General features: G+C 34.0%; 2 protein-coding genes across 2 annotated transcripts; both read left to right on the top strand.

The window, feature by feature from the left end:
* The first annotated feature begins 5,288 nt into the window (after window positions 1–5,288).
* LOC9304683 (CASP-like protein 4U1) lies at window positions 5,289–8,383 on the top strand. Its single transcript, XM_002870604.2, has 3 exons — window positions 5,289–6,054; window positions 6,459–6,585; window positions 8,375–8,383. Exons 1-3 carry the CDS (start codon window positions 5,381–5,383, stop codon window positions 8,381–8,383), a joined length of 810 nt encoding a protein of 269 aa, XP_002870650.2. The 5' UTR covers window positions 5,289–5,380.
* A 1,709-nt stretch (window positions 8,384–10,092) lies between these two features.
* On the top strand, window positions 10,093–14,639 carry LOC110226209 (interaptin). The gene is made up of 9 exons (XM_021016975.1): window positions 10,093–10,586; window positions 10,859–11,062; window positions 11,143–11,265; window positions 11,420–11,460; window positions 11,574–11,679; window positions 11,782–13,788; window positions 13,864–13,995; window positions 14,078–14,148; window positions 14,222–14,639. Exons 1-9 carry the CDS (start codon window positions 10,506–10,508, stop codon window positions 14,406–14,408), a joined length of 2,952 nt encoding a protein of 983 aa, XP_020872634.1. The 5' UTR covers window positions 10,093–10,505; the 3' UTR covers window positions 14,409–14,639.
* Window positions 14,640–14,697: the final 58 nt, after the last annotated feature.

The following is a 14,697-nucleotide window of genomic DNA, read 5'->3' as shown; positions in this document are numbered from 1 at the left end:
ATTAGATTTCTTGGTAAAAAAGCATTTGACAAAAGGAATTATACATTAGATTCTTCATCAGAGACACTAATACAACAGTTTGGTTTATTTATACTTGCCATTTTAGAATCTCATCGAGAGAAAAATTATTGCACATAATGAAAATAGCATATTAGCGACTAAAAAACTCTCTTTAAAGAAAAAAAAATCACCAATATTAACTTCTTCGTTTTTTTTTTAATTTTTTTTTTTGTATTCTATGTCTAACAAATGTGTTGTATGCCAGTAGTTATGTGTAAATTTTCGTAAATTTGTTTTAAAATTAATACAATAATTGAAATGTTACAAAAAATAGATGTAGAATTGAAATATTATCAAATTTAATAAGTTTTTATTTTATTTTATATTTTAGTTGAGAATATATTTTTTATGAAATATTTTTTTTGTTATTTTTATCTTATATATATGTGATTGCAATTAAGTCAATTTTAAACATACTACCATAAATTACGTAAAGAACATGAGATATTTTTCTAGTACCGCTTTTTGCTATTCCATCTGTTTCATATTATAGGATGTATTTTTAGACATTTTATTTTGTTTTATAGAATAAATATTTTTGGCGGAAATAATCAAATTTTATGCAAAAATTAAATTTATAAAATTTTGTGATATATTGTGAAGTAAATTTTATGATTTCCCATATTATCTTTAACTTAATACAAAGTTATGTTCTTTATGTAAAATCATAAAAACAAAAAAAAAAACTAGTTTTTAAAATTTTGTGTTCTAAGCGATATATATAGTATTATTTATGTTATTGATGATTATATATATATTAAAGTGGTAAATTCCATAGTAATAAAAGTCACTACTGTTTTGAGAAATTGCAGGAAAAAAAAAAGATAAAGAAGATTACGTTGTTATAATAAGGAAAAGAAATAAAATTTTAACAAAAAAAAGGAAAAGAAGTAAAATCATTTCCAACTAATCTTCTGTACCTATTGAAAGTTTTGATCGGTGACTTTGTAAAACTATGAAATATTGTTTTATAATGTGCTTGGTGAATTATTTACCAGTCACATTCTGCATGTCACGATAGAGTAGATGAGTGACATTTATATGACGTAACACATTCGTGTTATTATATGTTTTACACGAATGAAAAAAAAATCTATTCATTTTATTATCACATATTCACATGAGAGGATTAATTAAAGCTTTACAGAGCAAAGGAAAATATCACTTTTATTGTCACATGCTGAAAGTGAGAAATGACTGAGAAAGAATTTTTTGTTGAATTGTACGTATCTTATTTCTCAAGCCATCAACCAATAATTAATAAGAAATAAAGACTAGTAATATCAAATCTCATATTGGTGGTTCAATGCTGATGACCTCTTAGCCACTCCATTGGCTTCTTCTGGCACAGAGATTCGAAATCGTGAAATATATATATGTAGACTAATGAGTCCAAAAATTGGATTGGTGTACTATCATGTTAAGAATTTTAAGATGCAACCTATTTAGAGTGACACATATTTATTTAGATATAGAATTATGGTTGGTGTGGTGGTCGATGCGTATTTAGATATAGAATTATGGTTGGTGTGATCAATGCAATCAATATAAATATGATTAATTCGATTATTAGGTTTGAATGGTGCAATCAATATGTTAAATGATTCTAGTAACCTAATTAATTCTTACTAACTTTTTAGCTGCTAAAGACCAATTTTTGTTGTTCTTGCATTTCTGATTATACATTCTCAAACATGCACATCCTAATTACATTAATTTTCCGAAAATGTTACAGTACTTTTGATATATTAAAATGTTTAAAAACTAATACTCCCTCTGTTTTCGAATAGTTGTCGTTTTAGAGCTTTTTTTTTGTTTTAAATTAGTTGTCGTTTTAAGGTAATAATGTAATTTATGCCAATAACTACCCAAATTACCCTCATTTTATTGAACACAAATTATTTGTAAATAATTACTTGTCATTTTTATGAGGTTAATATAGTCATTGTATATATTTTTTTAATTTATTCAAATACAGTTGAAACGACAACTTTAAAAAAACAGAGGGAGTATACGGAAACCCACCAAAAAAATGTTAAGAGTGTATGACAGATTGTGTGTTTCACAAATTTGGTATACTGTGTTTGATTGTTTGGATTAATGCTTATAGAATCTTAAGACAAATTTAACATTTATGGCAACAGTTGGTGTGTCATGTCAAGTAAACTTATGTTGGTAGCTGTCAGATTAAAGCAAATAGATTACAGATAAATCTTTACGAAGCAGTTAGGTATCTGACGTTTGGGCAGCTTCCGTGACTTCATTTATGATTTGTTTGTTGAACTCTGATCTATGACATCGAATTACAGTCGATTTTTAGAATAGTCTGATACCTTAAAGAAGAGACTATATTTACTTTGGAGATATACTGGTTTCGCTATAAATCTTTGCGGATGACCAAAAAAAATATTAAAATGATGACGGTAACTTTAAAATTCTTACTATATATAAATTTAGATTATGAACTATGGACTATAAACCCAAATATAAAACTTATATAAGAATATATCATAAATTGTTTTTCTAAAACACAAACAAATTGACAAATAGATATTAGAACACACTACAAGAAAACACGTCATTAGCGACGTTATTCATCGACTGATAAATTAGTCGCTGAATTTGAGGACTGAATTGCGATATTTAGACGACTGAATGTTGCCTAAACAACATTAGTCGCTACACTACAAGAAAATAGAGATATTGCAACATAATTATTGCAACGATCGTTTTTGTTGAAATCTTGCAATACATTTTGCAATATTTTTGCAATAATAAATACACATCGCAATTTTATTACAAATTCATTGCAATATTCCAACAAAAGCTTTTGTTGTAAATTTTCGTTACTAATTTGCAACTTTCTTACGACATGTTAAATTTCAAGCAAATTTTGCAAGAAAAAATTCAACGTTAGTAAGTCGTTATTTTTTCTCAAGAAAATTATATTAAAAATACATAGCACCTATGTAGCTATATATGCAACATTTTTAGTAACATTTTGACAAGTCTGGTATATTTAGTTTGATTGCATAAAATTTTGTGGAACTGTTTGGGTTATTCGATAGAGACATGATCCCATATATTATCATATCATAATTTAGTGAGAGTTTGGATTGTGATTTTTTGTTCTAAGCATAAAAACCAAAATAAAAAGACCCATATTGATGAATACTAGTCAAATTTTACTATAATTTAAAAGTCCTGTAAAATTTTATACTGAATCATAAAAAACCAAACTAAACTGAATCCAAATTGAACTTAAACCAAGCCCGAATTCTAGGCAACTCAACCAAACTACTATCGTGCATGCTTTTTGACATGTTAATTTTTTGTTTTTGACGCTACTATCGTGTACTTAAGTTTAAACAAACAAAGGTAAAACAAAATTCGTCAAACAAACAAATAATTATACGTACACGTAAAATGACAAATTGTGCTATTTAGCATTTCCTCCTTTTCCCGATTTTCTCTTAATTGACTCCAAATCTTTGGATAGTTCTAGATTTTGGGATATGATCCTCTCAACAATATTATATATTCCATTATTTTATTTTCTTTTTGTTGTTTTTTTGTTTAAAATACTAGAACCAACAAATATATCTTATAATCTTATAAATAGTAAATGGTATCTGAACAACTTTCTCAACCACATCGACACTAGATTAAAAGCTTGAGTTTTCTATATGACCAATCCCAACATCACGTTATCAACAAAACATAAAAAGTAAGATTTAAGAAAATTATGCTTTCTTTTGAGACTTGATCCGTGATTTCGTTTCCTTTTCTTCGGTATATATTGCAGACTTTTTAGGTAGAAGAACCGAGTTTATGTTAGGTACAACATCACAATGAGCGATTGTAATTTCATTCCGAAGTTTTCCGAATTCGTCATCGATCTTGATCGCAAGAGGAAGATTCCTCAAAAATGGTCCTAAATTTTCTACTATCTCACACAGCGTTAGCATCTTTATCTAAATTTTTCTTACTTCATCCTAAGTCCATAATTGTGTAGCTCTTCATTCGGACGAAGGTAGCAAAGCCAATACCTACCTTTTAAGTTTTTTTAAAAAAATCTTTTTTATTCATTTTAACTTAATCATTTGATTTAATTTTTTGTTTTGTTTATTTTTATTGTATGATTTATTTTAGTATTAACTAACGTTTTCTTTTTGAAGTTTTTTCAGATGAATCATTAAGGACCGATTTGTTAAAGCAGATCTTAACAAAATTACAAAAATCAAGGAACAACCATGAAGCTAAGGCATTGGAGAAAATATTATTTCTTTTAAATCGACTATTATAAGTTTTTCTTATTTTATGTGGTTTTTATTTATCATTTGATGTTTTTAAATATTTTGATATTTATTTTGTTGGATGTTTATCCTTGTTGATTTCAATCTTGGAATTTTGTTACTATACATTTTAATTATAAAATTTAATACTGATTAGTCATTATAATTTTCTAACAACCCATGGATCGGATTTTAAATATAGCAAAATAATATTTCAACAAAAACTATATATCGACCAAACGATTAAAAATAGAATCTTGATTATATATATTTTTATAACAATGCAAAATATTAGTTACGACAATACTTGCAACAAATTACGCTTTTGTCATTGTAACAAAGATTTTGCTACAAAGGTATTTTGCAAAATAGTTATCACAGTTTTGCAATGGTATTCGCTATATGTTTTATGTAGCAATGATTTACGACAAATTTAGTGTTGCAAATATACGTCGTAATTATACGACAAATTTGCTGTAAAAATATTGTTGCATTTATACAACATCTATAGTGAGAAATCGATTTATTGCAAATTTTACAATGTTTATGCTACAAATACGAATTTGCAACGCTCAATCAGCAACGATATAAGTTTGGTCGCGTTTTTATTGCAAATCTTAATTTGTAACGTTATATTGGCCTATAGCAACAATTTCCAATATTGCAATACCACCGTTTTCTTGTAGTGCTAATCCGTCTGCATTTGGCGACGGATAAGAATAGTCGTTGTATAGTCGTCAAATTAGGCGACTAAGTAGCTTCTGAATGTTTAGTCTCTAAACTGGGCTACTAATTAGCCACTTTATAGCGACTATAATTTCTAATTGGGCCTTTTAATTGGTCTCGGTCCATTAGATTTACTGCGTTGGCCCATAGTATAAATTCTCTATTTCTAACAGAGGAAACCCTAATTCCGCATTTCTCTAACCCTAGATCCCTAATTCTCTCTCTCTCGACGAACCCTAACCCTAACCCTGCAATTTCTTTCCGATTCTCTACAAATCTACTTCTTTTAGGTCTAATCGATGGCTCCTCGTGTTCGCGGTGGAAGAGGAAGAGGAAGAGGGAAGAGGGGACCGAAGTCTCCGGTGAAGCGACCCACTGTCGTCCCTACTCGACCCACATCTTCCGGTGTGTCGAGTCGAAGACCAAGGAGCCTTCCGTCGCAGTATGAGTTCACGCCGGCGAACCCTGAAGATCCAAATCATGGGATTGAGCATCCGCCGAATCGCCAGCCTTCACCGCAACTGAGTCTAAGAGACTATCCACCTCCGCTGCAGCTTTTCCAGTTGGGCGAAGGATCTCAGCATGCAGCTGGTGGATCTCCTCGGGGCTCTGGAACGACTCCGTTTCGAGCATCTGTCTCCTCTGTTCATCGTTTAGCATCTGGATCTCCCTGTGCCTCTCAGTCTCCAGCTCCAGTTCAGCCTCCAGCGCCGGTTCCTTCTCCAGTGGTTAATCAACAACGACCACTAAGAGCCTCTCTGTCTGGTCACAGTTCTCAAGCTCAGAACGTTGAAGAAGAAGAAGCTGCATCGGATGAAGAAGCTGATGATGAAACTGCATCGGAGGATGAAGGTTTGAGGGATTCAACACTCCCAGAAGATGTCCTCGCGACTTTACATGATACGCTTCTCATCCCAGGCCGTGAGCTCTATACTACTCTCATCTCTCCGACTTTAGAGCCTGGGACGACATGGTATGGATTCTAAATGTTTATAGGATTGTTTGTATAGAATTGTGTATAGGATTATCTAGAATTGTGTATAGGATTAGGTATGGTTTAGGTCTGTTTGTGTTAAGGTATGGTTTGTGTATAGGTTTAGGTATGGTTTAGGTCTGTTTGTGTATAGGTTCTGGTTCTTGTTTAGGGTTTAGGTATGGTTCTAGTTCTGAATTTAGGGTTTAGGTATGGTTCTGGTTCTTGTTTAGGGTTTAGGTATGGTTCTGTTTAGGTATAGTTTGTGAAGAGGTTTAGGTCTGTTTGTATTCTTGTGTATAGATTGTAAGTTTGTTTAGGTATAGTTTGTATTCTTGTGTTGTATTCTTCTGTTTGTATTCTTGTGTATAGCTAACTGTTTTGTTTTGTTTATATGATTGTAGGTTTGGTAAGGATAAGGGTAAGCTGACCCGGAAGGTCACCAAGTGTTTTACTAACAAGTTTGATGGACCATACTACAATTGGAGCTGTGTGCCAACTGGAAGAAGAGAAAGATACTTTCTTGAATTCGCTGTAAGCTTTTATCCCTCTTCTACTACTGTATTTTCATATTGTATTTTGATAACTAACATCTGCTTCACTGTCCTCTTGTTTTGGTAGAAAACACACACCTGGCATCCCTCAGTGACATGTGTGGTTGAAGCCAAGTTCTATAAGATCATTGCACTGCGTATGAAAGACATGGTTAGTAAGGCAGGGTCAAAAAGCCCAAGAGTGAGGCCGTATTGGATTGAGAGAACTCTGTGGAGAGAGATGTGTAAGTATTGGGATACTGAAGAAGCCCAAGCCAAGAGTTCAACCACATCAGCAGCTAGGATGTCTAACCGTAATGGTCGTGGTCCTCACAAGCATGTTTCTGGTCCAAAGTCCTTTTTACAAGTGGAGCAAGAGATGGTAAGTTATGGTAAGTTACATGTCTGTTTTAAATACTTGTTTTGTTTATTACTTGCTGACATCTCTGTTACTATATTTCAGGAAGTTGAATTGGGAAGACCTCCTACTATTGGAGAAGTGTTCATCAGAACTCATACCAAGAAGGATGGGACATTTGTGCATAGGAAGGCGCAGGAAATCCATCAGGCATATCTCAAGAACAAGGCAGCTAAGTTGGCTGCCCTGCAAGAGAATGATGAACAGTCTGATGGTAATTCGCGTCAGTCTGAGCTGTCTCATGAGGAGGATGATGAGATATTTCTTCAGGTAGTAGTCTTGTCTTTTGCTCTGTAGTCTACGTTTATCTGTTAAGCACTAATGTTTTTACTTTGTTTTGCAGTCTACTGTCACAAATAATAGAGGGGATTACTTTGGAATTGGCAGCTTAGGGGTTTACATCAACGGGAAGCGCAAGTACGCAGGAAGCAGCTCTTCTTTCACAACCCTGCAGTCACAGCTTGAAGATGCTAACCGCAAGATAGAGGAACAAGCAGCTCTACAAGCAGCACGTGAAGCAGAGGCATTGCGGGTCGCAGCATCACAAGCAGCTGAGATCAAGCATTTGTCGATGGTGAAGAAGTACCTGAGTGAAACTGACCCTAATTTCCTGGCCTTCCTCAATTCCCAATCAACTCCTGCTGCGGATGATCATTCAGAGGTCCAACCAAATCCAACTCCTGCTGCTAATGCTGATGGTACTACTCCTGCTACTTAGCTTTCTCTCCTTTTAACTCAAAAACTTGAACTTGATCTTTTGGTCTTGTACTTATGGTACAAGTATATTTGTATTTATGTCTTGTGAACTTGATATTTTGGACTTGTACTTTTGGTCTTGTGAACTTGTATGTTTTTATGTTTATTAAGAACTTGTATGTTTTGTATGTTTGGTTTTAATTAGTAAATGCAAACGTAATTGGAATCAAAATAAGCAGGCAAAATCGATAAATAAACCTCCAATAAGTCGCAAAACGATAACAATTCAGTCACTAAAACATTCATAAAACAGTCGCCTTGTAGTGTCTTTTTGTCGATTCCGCAGTCACCTATTAGTCGCCAAACCAGTCGCCAAATAGTGACATATTAATTAGTAGCATAACAGTTGCCAATTAGCGACTCGTACGCGACGTACAGGCGACTTCAAATAGTTGTCGCAGAATAGTCGCTATTTAGCGACTATTAGGCTACAATTTATTTTAGCGACGCAGTGTTCGGCGACAACGTTTATTAGTCGCTAATTAGTGGTTATTATGTGTTTAGCGACTCTTTAGTTACGTTTCTTGTAGTCACTAAATCCATGTTTTCTTGTAGTGACATAATTCTAATTAAAGATATAATACTGTTGAATCCTTTTGGTTTTTCTACACAGAAGTCATGAATTTTATGCACTAATTGGAGAAAAAAACTGGATAGAAAACGAATATATGAAAGAAAACAAATTAAGATTGAACTAAGCAATTTCTATACCAATGGCCTAATAGATATGTCAAATACAGTATATCAAACAATCTGTAGCAACTAGCAAACTTGGATAGCTCTCCCTCTTCTACTTGGGCATCTCCAACACAAAATGATGATTTTTATCTTTTGGCATGGTTTTTGTTCCATCTAATACTCCTCTATACTCATTCTCTAATATGATTTGATTGATCTCCCTTTTGTCTACTACGTGTATGTACACTCAAAACTATTTTTCACTTTTGCTTTCATTTCTTTATTTTTGTAAATTCCAAATGATATCTCTGTAAATAGAAGCAAAAAAAGGATAAATACAAAAAGAACATAACAAATAAAAAAGACATTAAAAAAATTATAATCGATTTAACAAACACTTAAACCTGCCCTCAAAAAATCAAACAAACAGACAAATTAATTTTCATAAAATAAAATAATTAAAAGGCCTGTCTCTGAATTATTTGTTGTTATTTTAGTTAATTTTGTTGTAGAAGCTACCAAGAAAAATAGAGCTGCTTATATACCCCACAAGTATTTGGAATTTATAACGAAGAGACAAAATAATAACTATAAGGTTTTGATGTCACACATCTTATGAAAATTCGCATGTTCCATGTCCGATCCAACCAATGATAACTTTAAAATTTAATTGCTTTTGTAAAGTAAAAATCGGACTGGCAAAAATATGCCACATAATTTTCGCAATGATCAAATTTATAATCGTGGTTAAACATAAATTTCTCTGGTAAATTTATAAATAATGATGATGATTAATCCAAAAGTTGTTAAAGTAAAACATACTAATAATTACATTGAAATTAACGTTCAAGACTTCAAGTTGACTATTTCCTTATAAGAAAATTAATGACCGTTGCCTATTTTATTGTACCATTATCGAGACCAACGACCATGCACACATTTATGTAACTGACCAAATTACCCCTACTAGCGCGAATTACGAATATGATACTTTCACAGCAGTTGGAGGGCAAAACCGACATTACAATGCTGATTGGTCACTGTCCCTTCCACCCAAAACATGTATCTTTTTCAATAAAAAATCATAGTATTAAAAATTTAAAATACATAAATAAAGCTATTTTTCCACTATATGAAAAAAAATTGTGGTGCGTACCGTTTCAGTAGAGCGTAACTTTATTATTTTAATCAATTATATAAAAGATCTTGTTTCCAAATCTGTCGGTACAATTTTGTTATACATATTTCCTTTTATAGCTAAAATTTCATTAGTTTTGTGTGTTTTATTGCAAAAACAAAAACTAAGTTCAACGAATAGAAAAATATGATCTTGTAAAATGAAAATGGCTGAATTTAGAACACAATAAAATGGTCACATACTTGAAAACATGTTAAAATTTAAATAAGCAATATTCTACAAAATAAATACTAGTTTTGACTTTTTGACTCTTTTACATTAAAAACCTAAAACCTATGCTATTGCTTGCACTAGAAAAAACAGATTCGGGTACCACCAACTAGGAGTCTATGTTTCAATAAATCACAAAATTAATAAATTGATAACCTAAATTATTTTGTTTTCCTTGAATTGATAAACCAATTTAGTGATGTTATTTGATCAACTAATTAATATTTCTTCGGTTTGGTGATACAACATTACTATATATATACTTATGATTTTCGTTTAATTATTAATGTCATAAAGAAGTATTAACAAAAAAAAAAAAACGTATCGTCTCTCGCTCTCTCTTTAGATCTACTTTTCGTTTTTTGTCCCATTTATAAAAAAAATCAACTGGTGGGAGCTAACGCTCGCGTCTTCTTCCTCTTGACGTAATCGGGAATTGAACTCGTTCCGATTCACTGAGCCGACTCGGAGTAGTAGTAGTAGTAGTAGTAGTTTGCTACTGGTGATGTGTTGTTCTAGCTGTTTGTGATGATCAATTGCTCTACATTGGACTGAAGAAGAAGGTAGTTTTGATAAATGACTGGTTCTCAGCGACAATGCCCGGAGCTCCGGTGAGTAATTCTGTTTCTACCGCGATCAAGCACACTCGACGGTGAAGATGTTTAAGTCATCGAGATGGCGGAGCGAGAAGAGCAACAAAATCAAAATCGTTTTCAAGTTGCAGTTTCATGCGACTCAGGTAATTTCACTCTCGGAGATTTTCCCGATTCCCGGCGAATTATTTTCTGGCGATTTTCTCTGGAAAAATGTTGCTTAGATTTTGAATTTTCCAGAAATTGGGGAAAATATTACTCAAATCTGACATCTGATATGACCAGTATAAACAGTAACTTTCATTTTCGATTTTGATTTTAGTTTACAAAATTCGGATTTAAGAATTTTTAGATCTTGAATATGTGAGATCAAGTTCATCATTATGTGATTGATTTTTTTTTTTTTTTTGTTTGTCAGGTGACACAGTTGAAGGCGGAGGGATTAACGATCTCTGTAGTTCCCGGAGATGTTGGGAAATCGACGGGGAAGGCAGAGAAGGCTATGGTGCTCGACGGACATTGTCGGTGGGAATCTCCGGTGTACGAGACGGTGAAGTTTCTTCAAGATGTGAAAACAGGGAAAGTTAATCAGAGAATTTATCATCTGATTATGTCAACTACGGTGAGGAAAATCAAACTTTTGAAGAGTTTTGAAGAGAATTTTGAGATTACTTTTCAGATGTTCTTAGTTTTGTTTTACAGGGATCTGCAAAATCTGGTGTTCTGGGAGAGGCTTCGATTGATTTTGCTGATTATGTTGATGCAATTAAGACTTGCAATGTTTCTCTTCCTCTCCAGAATTCAAATTCAAAAGCAATGTTGCACGTTAGCTCTCTCTCTCTCTTTCTCTTTCTTTGCATTAATGTTTGTCATGAGACATTACAGTGTTTGCATCCAAAGCAAAGCTCACATGATTCTTGCTTCTTGGTCTTTTTGAACTGTGATACTGAGATTTGAACTGTGGTTTTATCATTATCAGGTATCAATACAAAGGCAGTTAGAAAATGCAGATCCACTAAGGTATAGGAAACTGGACTCTTCTTTTATGAGTTTTCTTATTGTCAAGCTCTTGTACGTCTTTATTCTTTTAGTGTTCTTATTGGGAGTCTCTGTTTTGTCTGTGTGCTCTACAGAGTGGTGAAAGAAAGTGATAGCTTGGTGAAAAGGTCACGGGGTCAAGATTTGAAATCCCATTTGAGTATTGAAGCTGATGAAAGCCATAAAAGTGATTCACAAGAGGTACCACTTATGTTCTATAATTGCTTTTCTTCCAGATTCTTGATTTCTGAAGCCATTGGTGTGTTTAGAAGTTAGAAAATTTATTTGTGTCTGTTCTTATAGGAAGGTCCATTTGGTAAAGTTTCCCGAATTGCTGAATTGAGGCGTCGAGCATCGATTGAATCTGATAGTACATTGTCAAGTTTTGACAGTGTTTCTGAATTGGATACACTGGGAGAAGTTGGAAGCAGAGGAGATCACATTCAGCAAAACCACTCAACTATGCATCACCATTCGGTTACAAATGTATATGAAGAGCCTCATATATCAGAATCCGAGTGGTCAGGAAGTTCTGATCAAGGAATCAGCACTGATGACTCCATGAATAGTTCAAATGATACCATCCCGAGAGACACAACGAAGACTTCCTCGGGTGACGAGGTAGATACGCTTAAAGCCGAGCTCGTTGCTTTGGCAAGGCGAACAGATCTTTCAGAACTAGAGCTACAAAGCCTGCGGAAACAAATTGTTAAAGAGACCAAAAGAAGTCAGGATCTCCTGAGGGAAGTAACTAGCCTGAAGCAGGAGAGGGATTTGCTGAAAGCAGATAATGAGAGTCTTAAAGCATCTGACAAGCGAAAGGAAGAGGCAAAAATTAGGAACAAGTTGCAGCTTGAAGGAAGAGATCCACACGTTCTTTTAGAAGAAACCCGAGAAGAACTGGATTATGAGAAGAATCTGAACTCTAATCTACGGATACAGCTTCAAAAGACACAAGAATCAAACACTGAGTTGATCCTTGCTGTGCAAGATCTAGAAGCAATGGTGGGGCAAAGAAGTAAGAAAACAGTTGATCTTCCTAGACCAAGAACTTGCGAGAGGAACATCGAAGAATCAAGGAGAATGTCTTGCCCAAGTGAGACAGATGATGATGAGGATCAAAAGGCACTAGATGAGCTTGTGAAGGGACACATGGATGCAAAAGAAGCACATGTCCTGGAGCGAAGGATCACTGACCTCTACAATGAGATAGAGATCTATAAACGTGACAAAGAGGATCTTGAGATACAGGTGGAGCAGCTTTCTCTGGATTATGAGATACTTAAGCAGGAAAATCACGATATCTCATATAAGCTAGAGCAAAGCCAAGTCCAAGAACAGTTGAAGATGCAATATGAATGTTCATCTTCTCTTGTAAACGTGAATGAGCTTGAAAATCATGTAGAGAACCTAGAAGCTAAGCTCAAAAAGCAGTACGAGGAGTTCTCTAAGTCTCTGTACCGCATTAAAGAACTTGAAACACAGATCGAGGAACTGGAAGAAGAATTAGATAAACAAGCTCAGATCTTTGAGGGATATATTGAAGCTGTCACACGTGCTAAAGTGGAGCAAGAGCAGAGAGCTATCGAAGCCGAAGAAGCCCTGAGGAAGACGAGGTGGAAAAATGCGAGTGTAGCCAGCAAAATACAGGACGAGTTCAAGAGAATCTCTGAGCAGATGTCTTCTACATTAGCAGCAAATGAGAAGGTCACTATGAAAGCAATTACCGAAACCCGCGAACTGCGCATGCAGAAGCGTCAGCTAGAAGAACTTCTCATGAACGCTAACGATGAACTCCGAGCAAATAGGGTAGAGTACGAAGCAAAGCTCAACGAGCTCTCGGCAAAGACAGATCTTAAAACGAAAGAGATGGAGAGAATGTTAGCGGATCTAGAGAATCAAAAGAGGCATAAAGAAGATGTTAATGCAGATTTAACACAGGAGATCACAACGCTGAAGGATGAGATTGAGATCTTGAGACTTGAATTGGAAAAGACGAGAAAATCAAGTATGGAAACCGAGGCATCTTTGTCAGAGGAGATGCGGCGAATCAAAGATGAAAAAGAAGCAGTCATTACCATTTTAAAATCACAACTAGAGACCGCAATAGCGCAATGTGATAATCTAAAGCATTCTTTATCCAACAATGAATCAGAGATCGAGAATCACATAAAACAAGTTGTACAAGTGAGAAGCGAGCTGAAGAAGAAAGAAGAAGAGATGACAAAGCTAACGAACAGAGAAGCGGCAGCTGACAACATAACAAAAACCGAGCAAAGAAGCAACGAAGATAGAATAAAACAGCTTGAGGTAGTGCGTCTAACACTATAACACTCACTATTTGGCTAATTGTTTTGATGTTGATGCCAAATTTTGGTAATCCAGGAACAAATCAAACTAAAGGAAAATGCTTTGGAAGCCTCTTTAAAGATGTTCATCGAAAAGGAAAAGGATTTGAAGAACAGAATCGAAGAGTTGCAGACTAAACTCAATGAACTAAGTCAAAATAGCCAAGAGGTAAAAGAATTAACCTTTTACAATTTCGATATACTTTCCTACAACCTCAGACATTAGAACATAACTCTGGTTTTATGAACAGACTGGTGAAACTCTGCAAGGTCCAGTTGCGATTGCTATGCATAACAGAGAAGTATTGCCATTGAACAAGAGGTATATATATGTTCATGAAGCAATGTAAACAAAGAAAACACCGATGATATCTGATAGTTTTCTGCTTTTACAGTGACAATCTTCGAGATTTAATAAATGAAGTAGCGTTGCTAAGAGAGCAAAATGGATTGATGGAGATGGAATTGAAGGAGATGCAAGAGAGGTATTCGGAGATAAGTCTAAGATTTGCAGAAGTTGAAGGTGAGAGACAACAACTTGTTATGACTGTACGTTATCTTAAAAATGCCAAGAAGAGGTAAAACCGATCATCTTCTCACAAGAACCAAATGGTGCAATATTGTACAAAGTTCTCTTATGTTCAATATATAGTTTTTTTTCAATTATTTTTTTACATATATATAGTTTCTCCCTTTTATATATATTTTTTTCTGAGAGAAAAAGTGAGTTTTGAGTTTTGGCCTTTTTTTTTTGGGTGTATTTACTATTTGTAATATATATCATGGATATATAGTTATTTATGTTAGTTTGCATATTATCATCATTTAGATTTAGATAATATCCAAATCTTGACCAAAAATAGATTCTATC

Source organism: Arabidopsis lyrata (assembly GCF_000004255.2).
Source record: "Arabidopsis lyrata subsp. lyrata unplaced genomic scaffold ARALYscaffold_7, whole genome shotgun sequence".
NCBI classification, from domain to species: Eukaryota; Viridiplantae; Streptophyta; class Magnoliopsida; order Brassicales; family Brassicaceae; genus Arabidopsis; species Arabidopsis lyrata.
The sequence above is the reverse complement of the archived record's forward strand: the minus strand, read 5'-3'. Positions and strand labels throughout refer to the sequence as shown.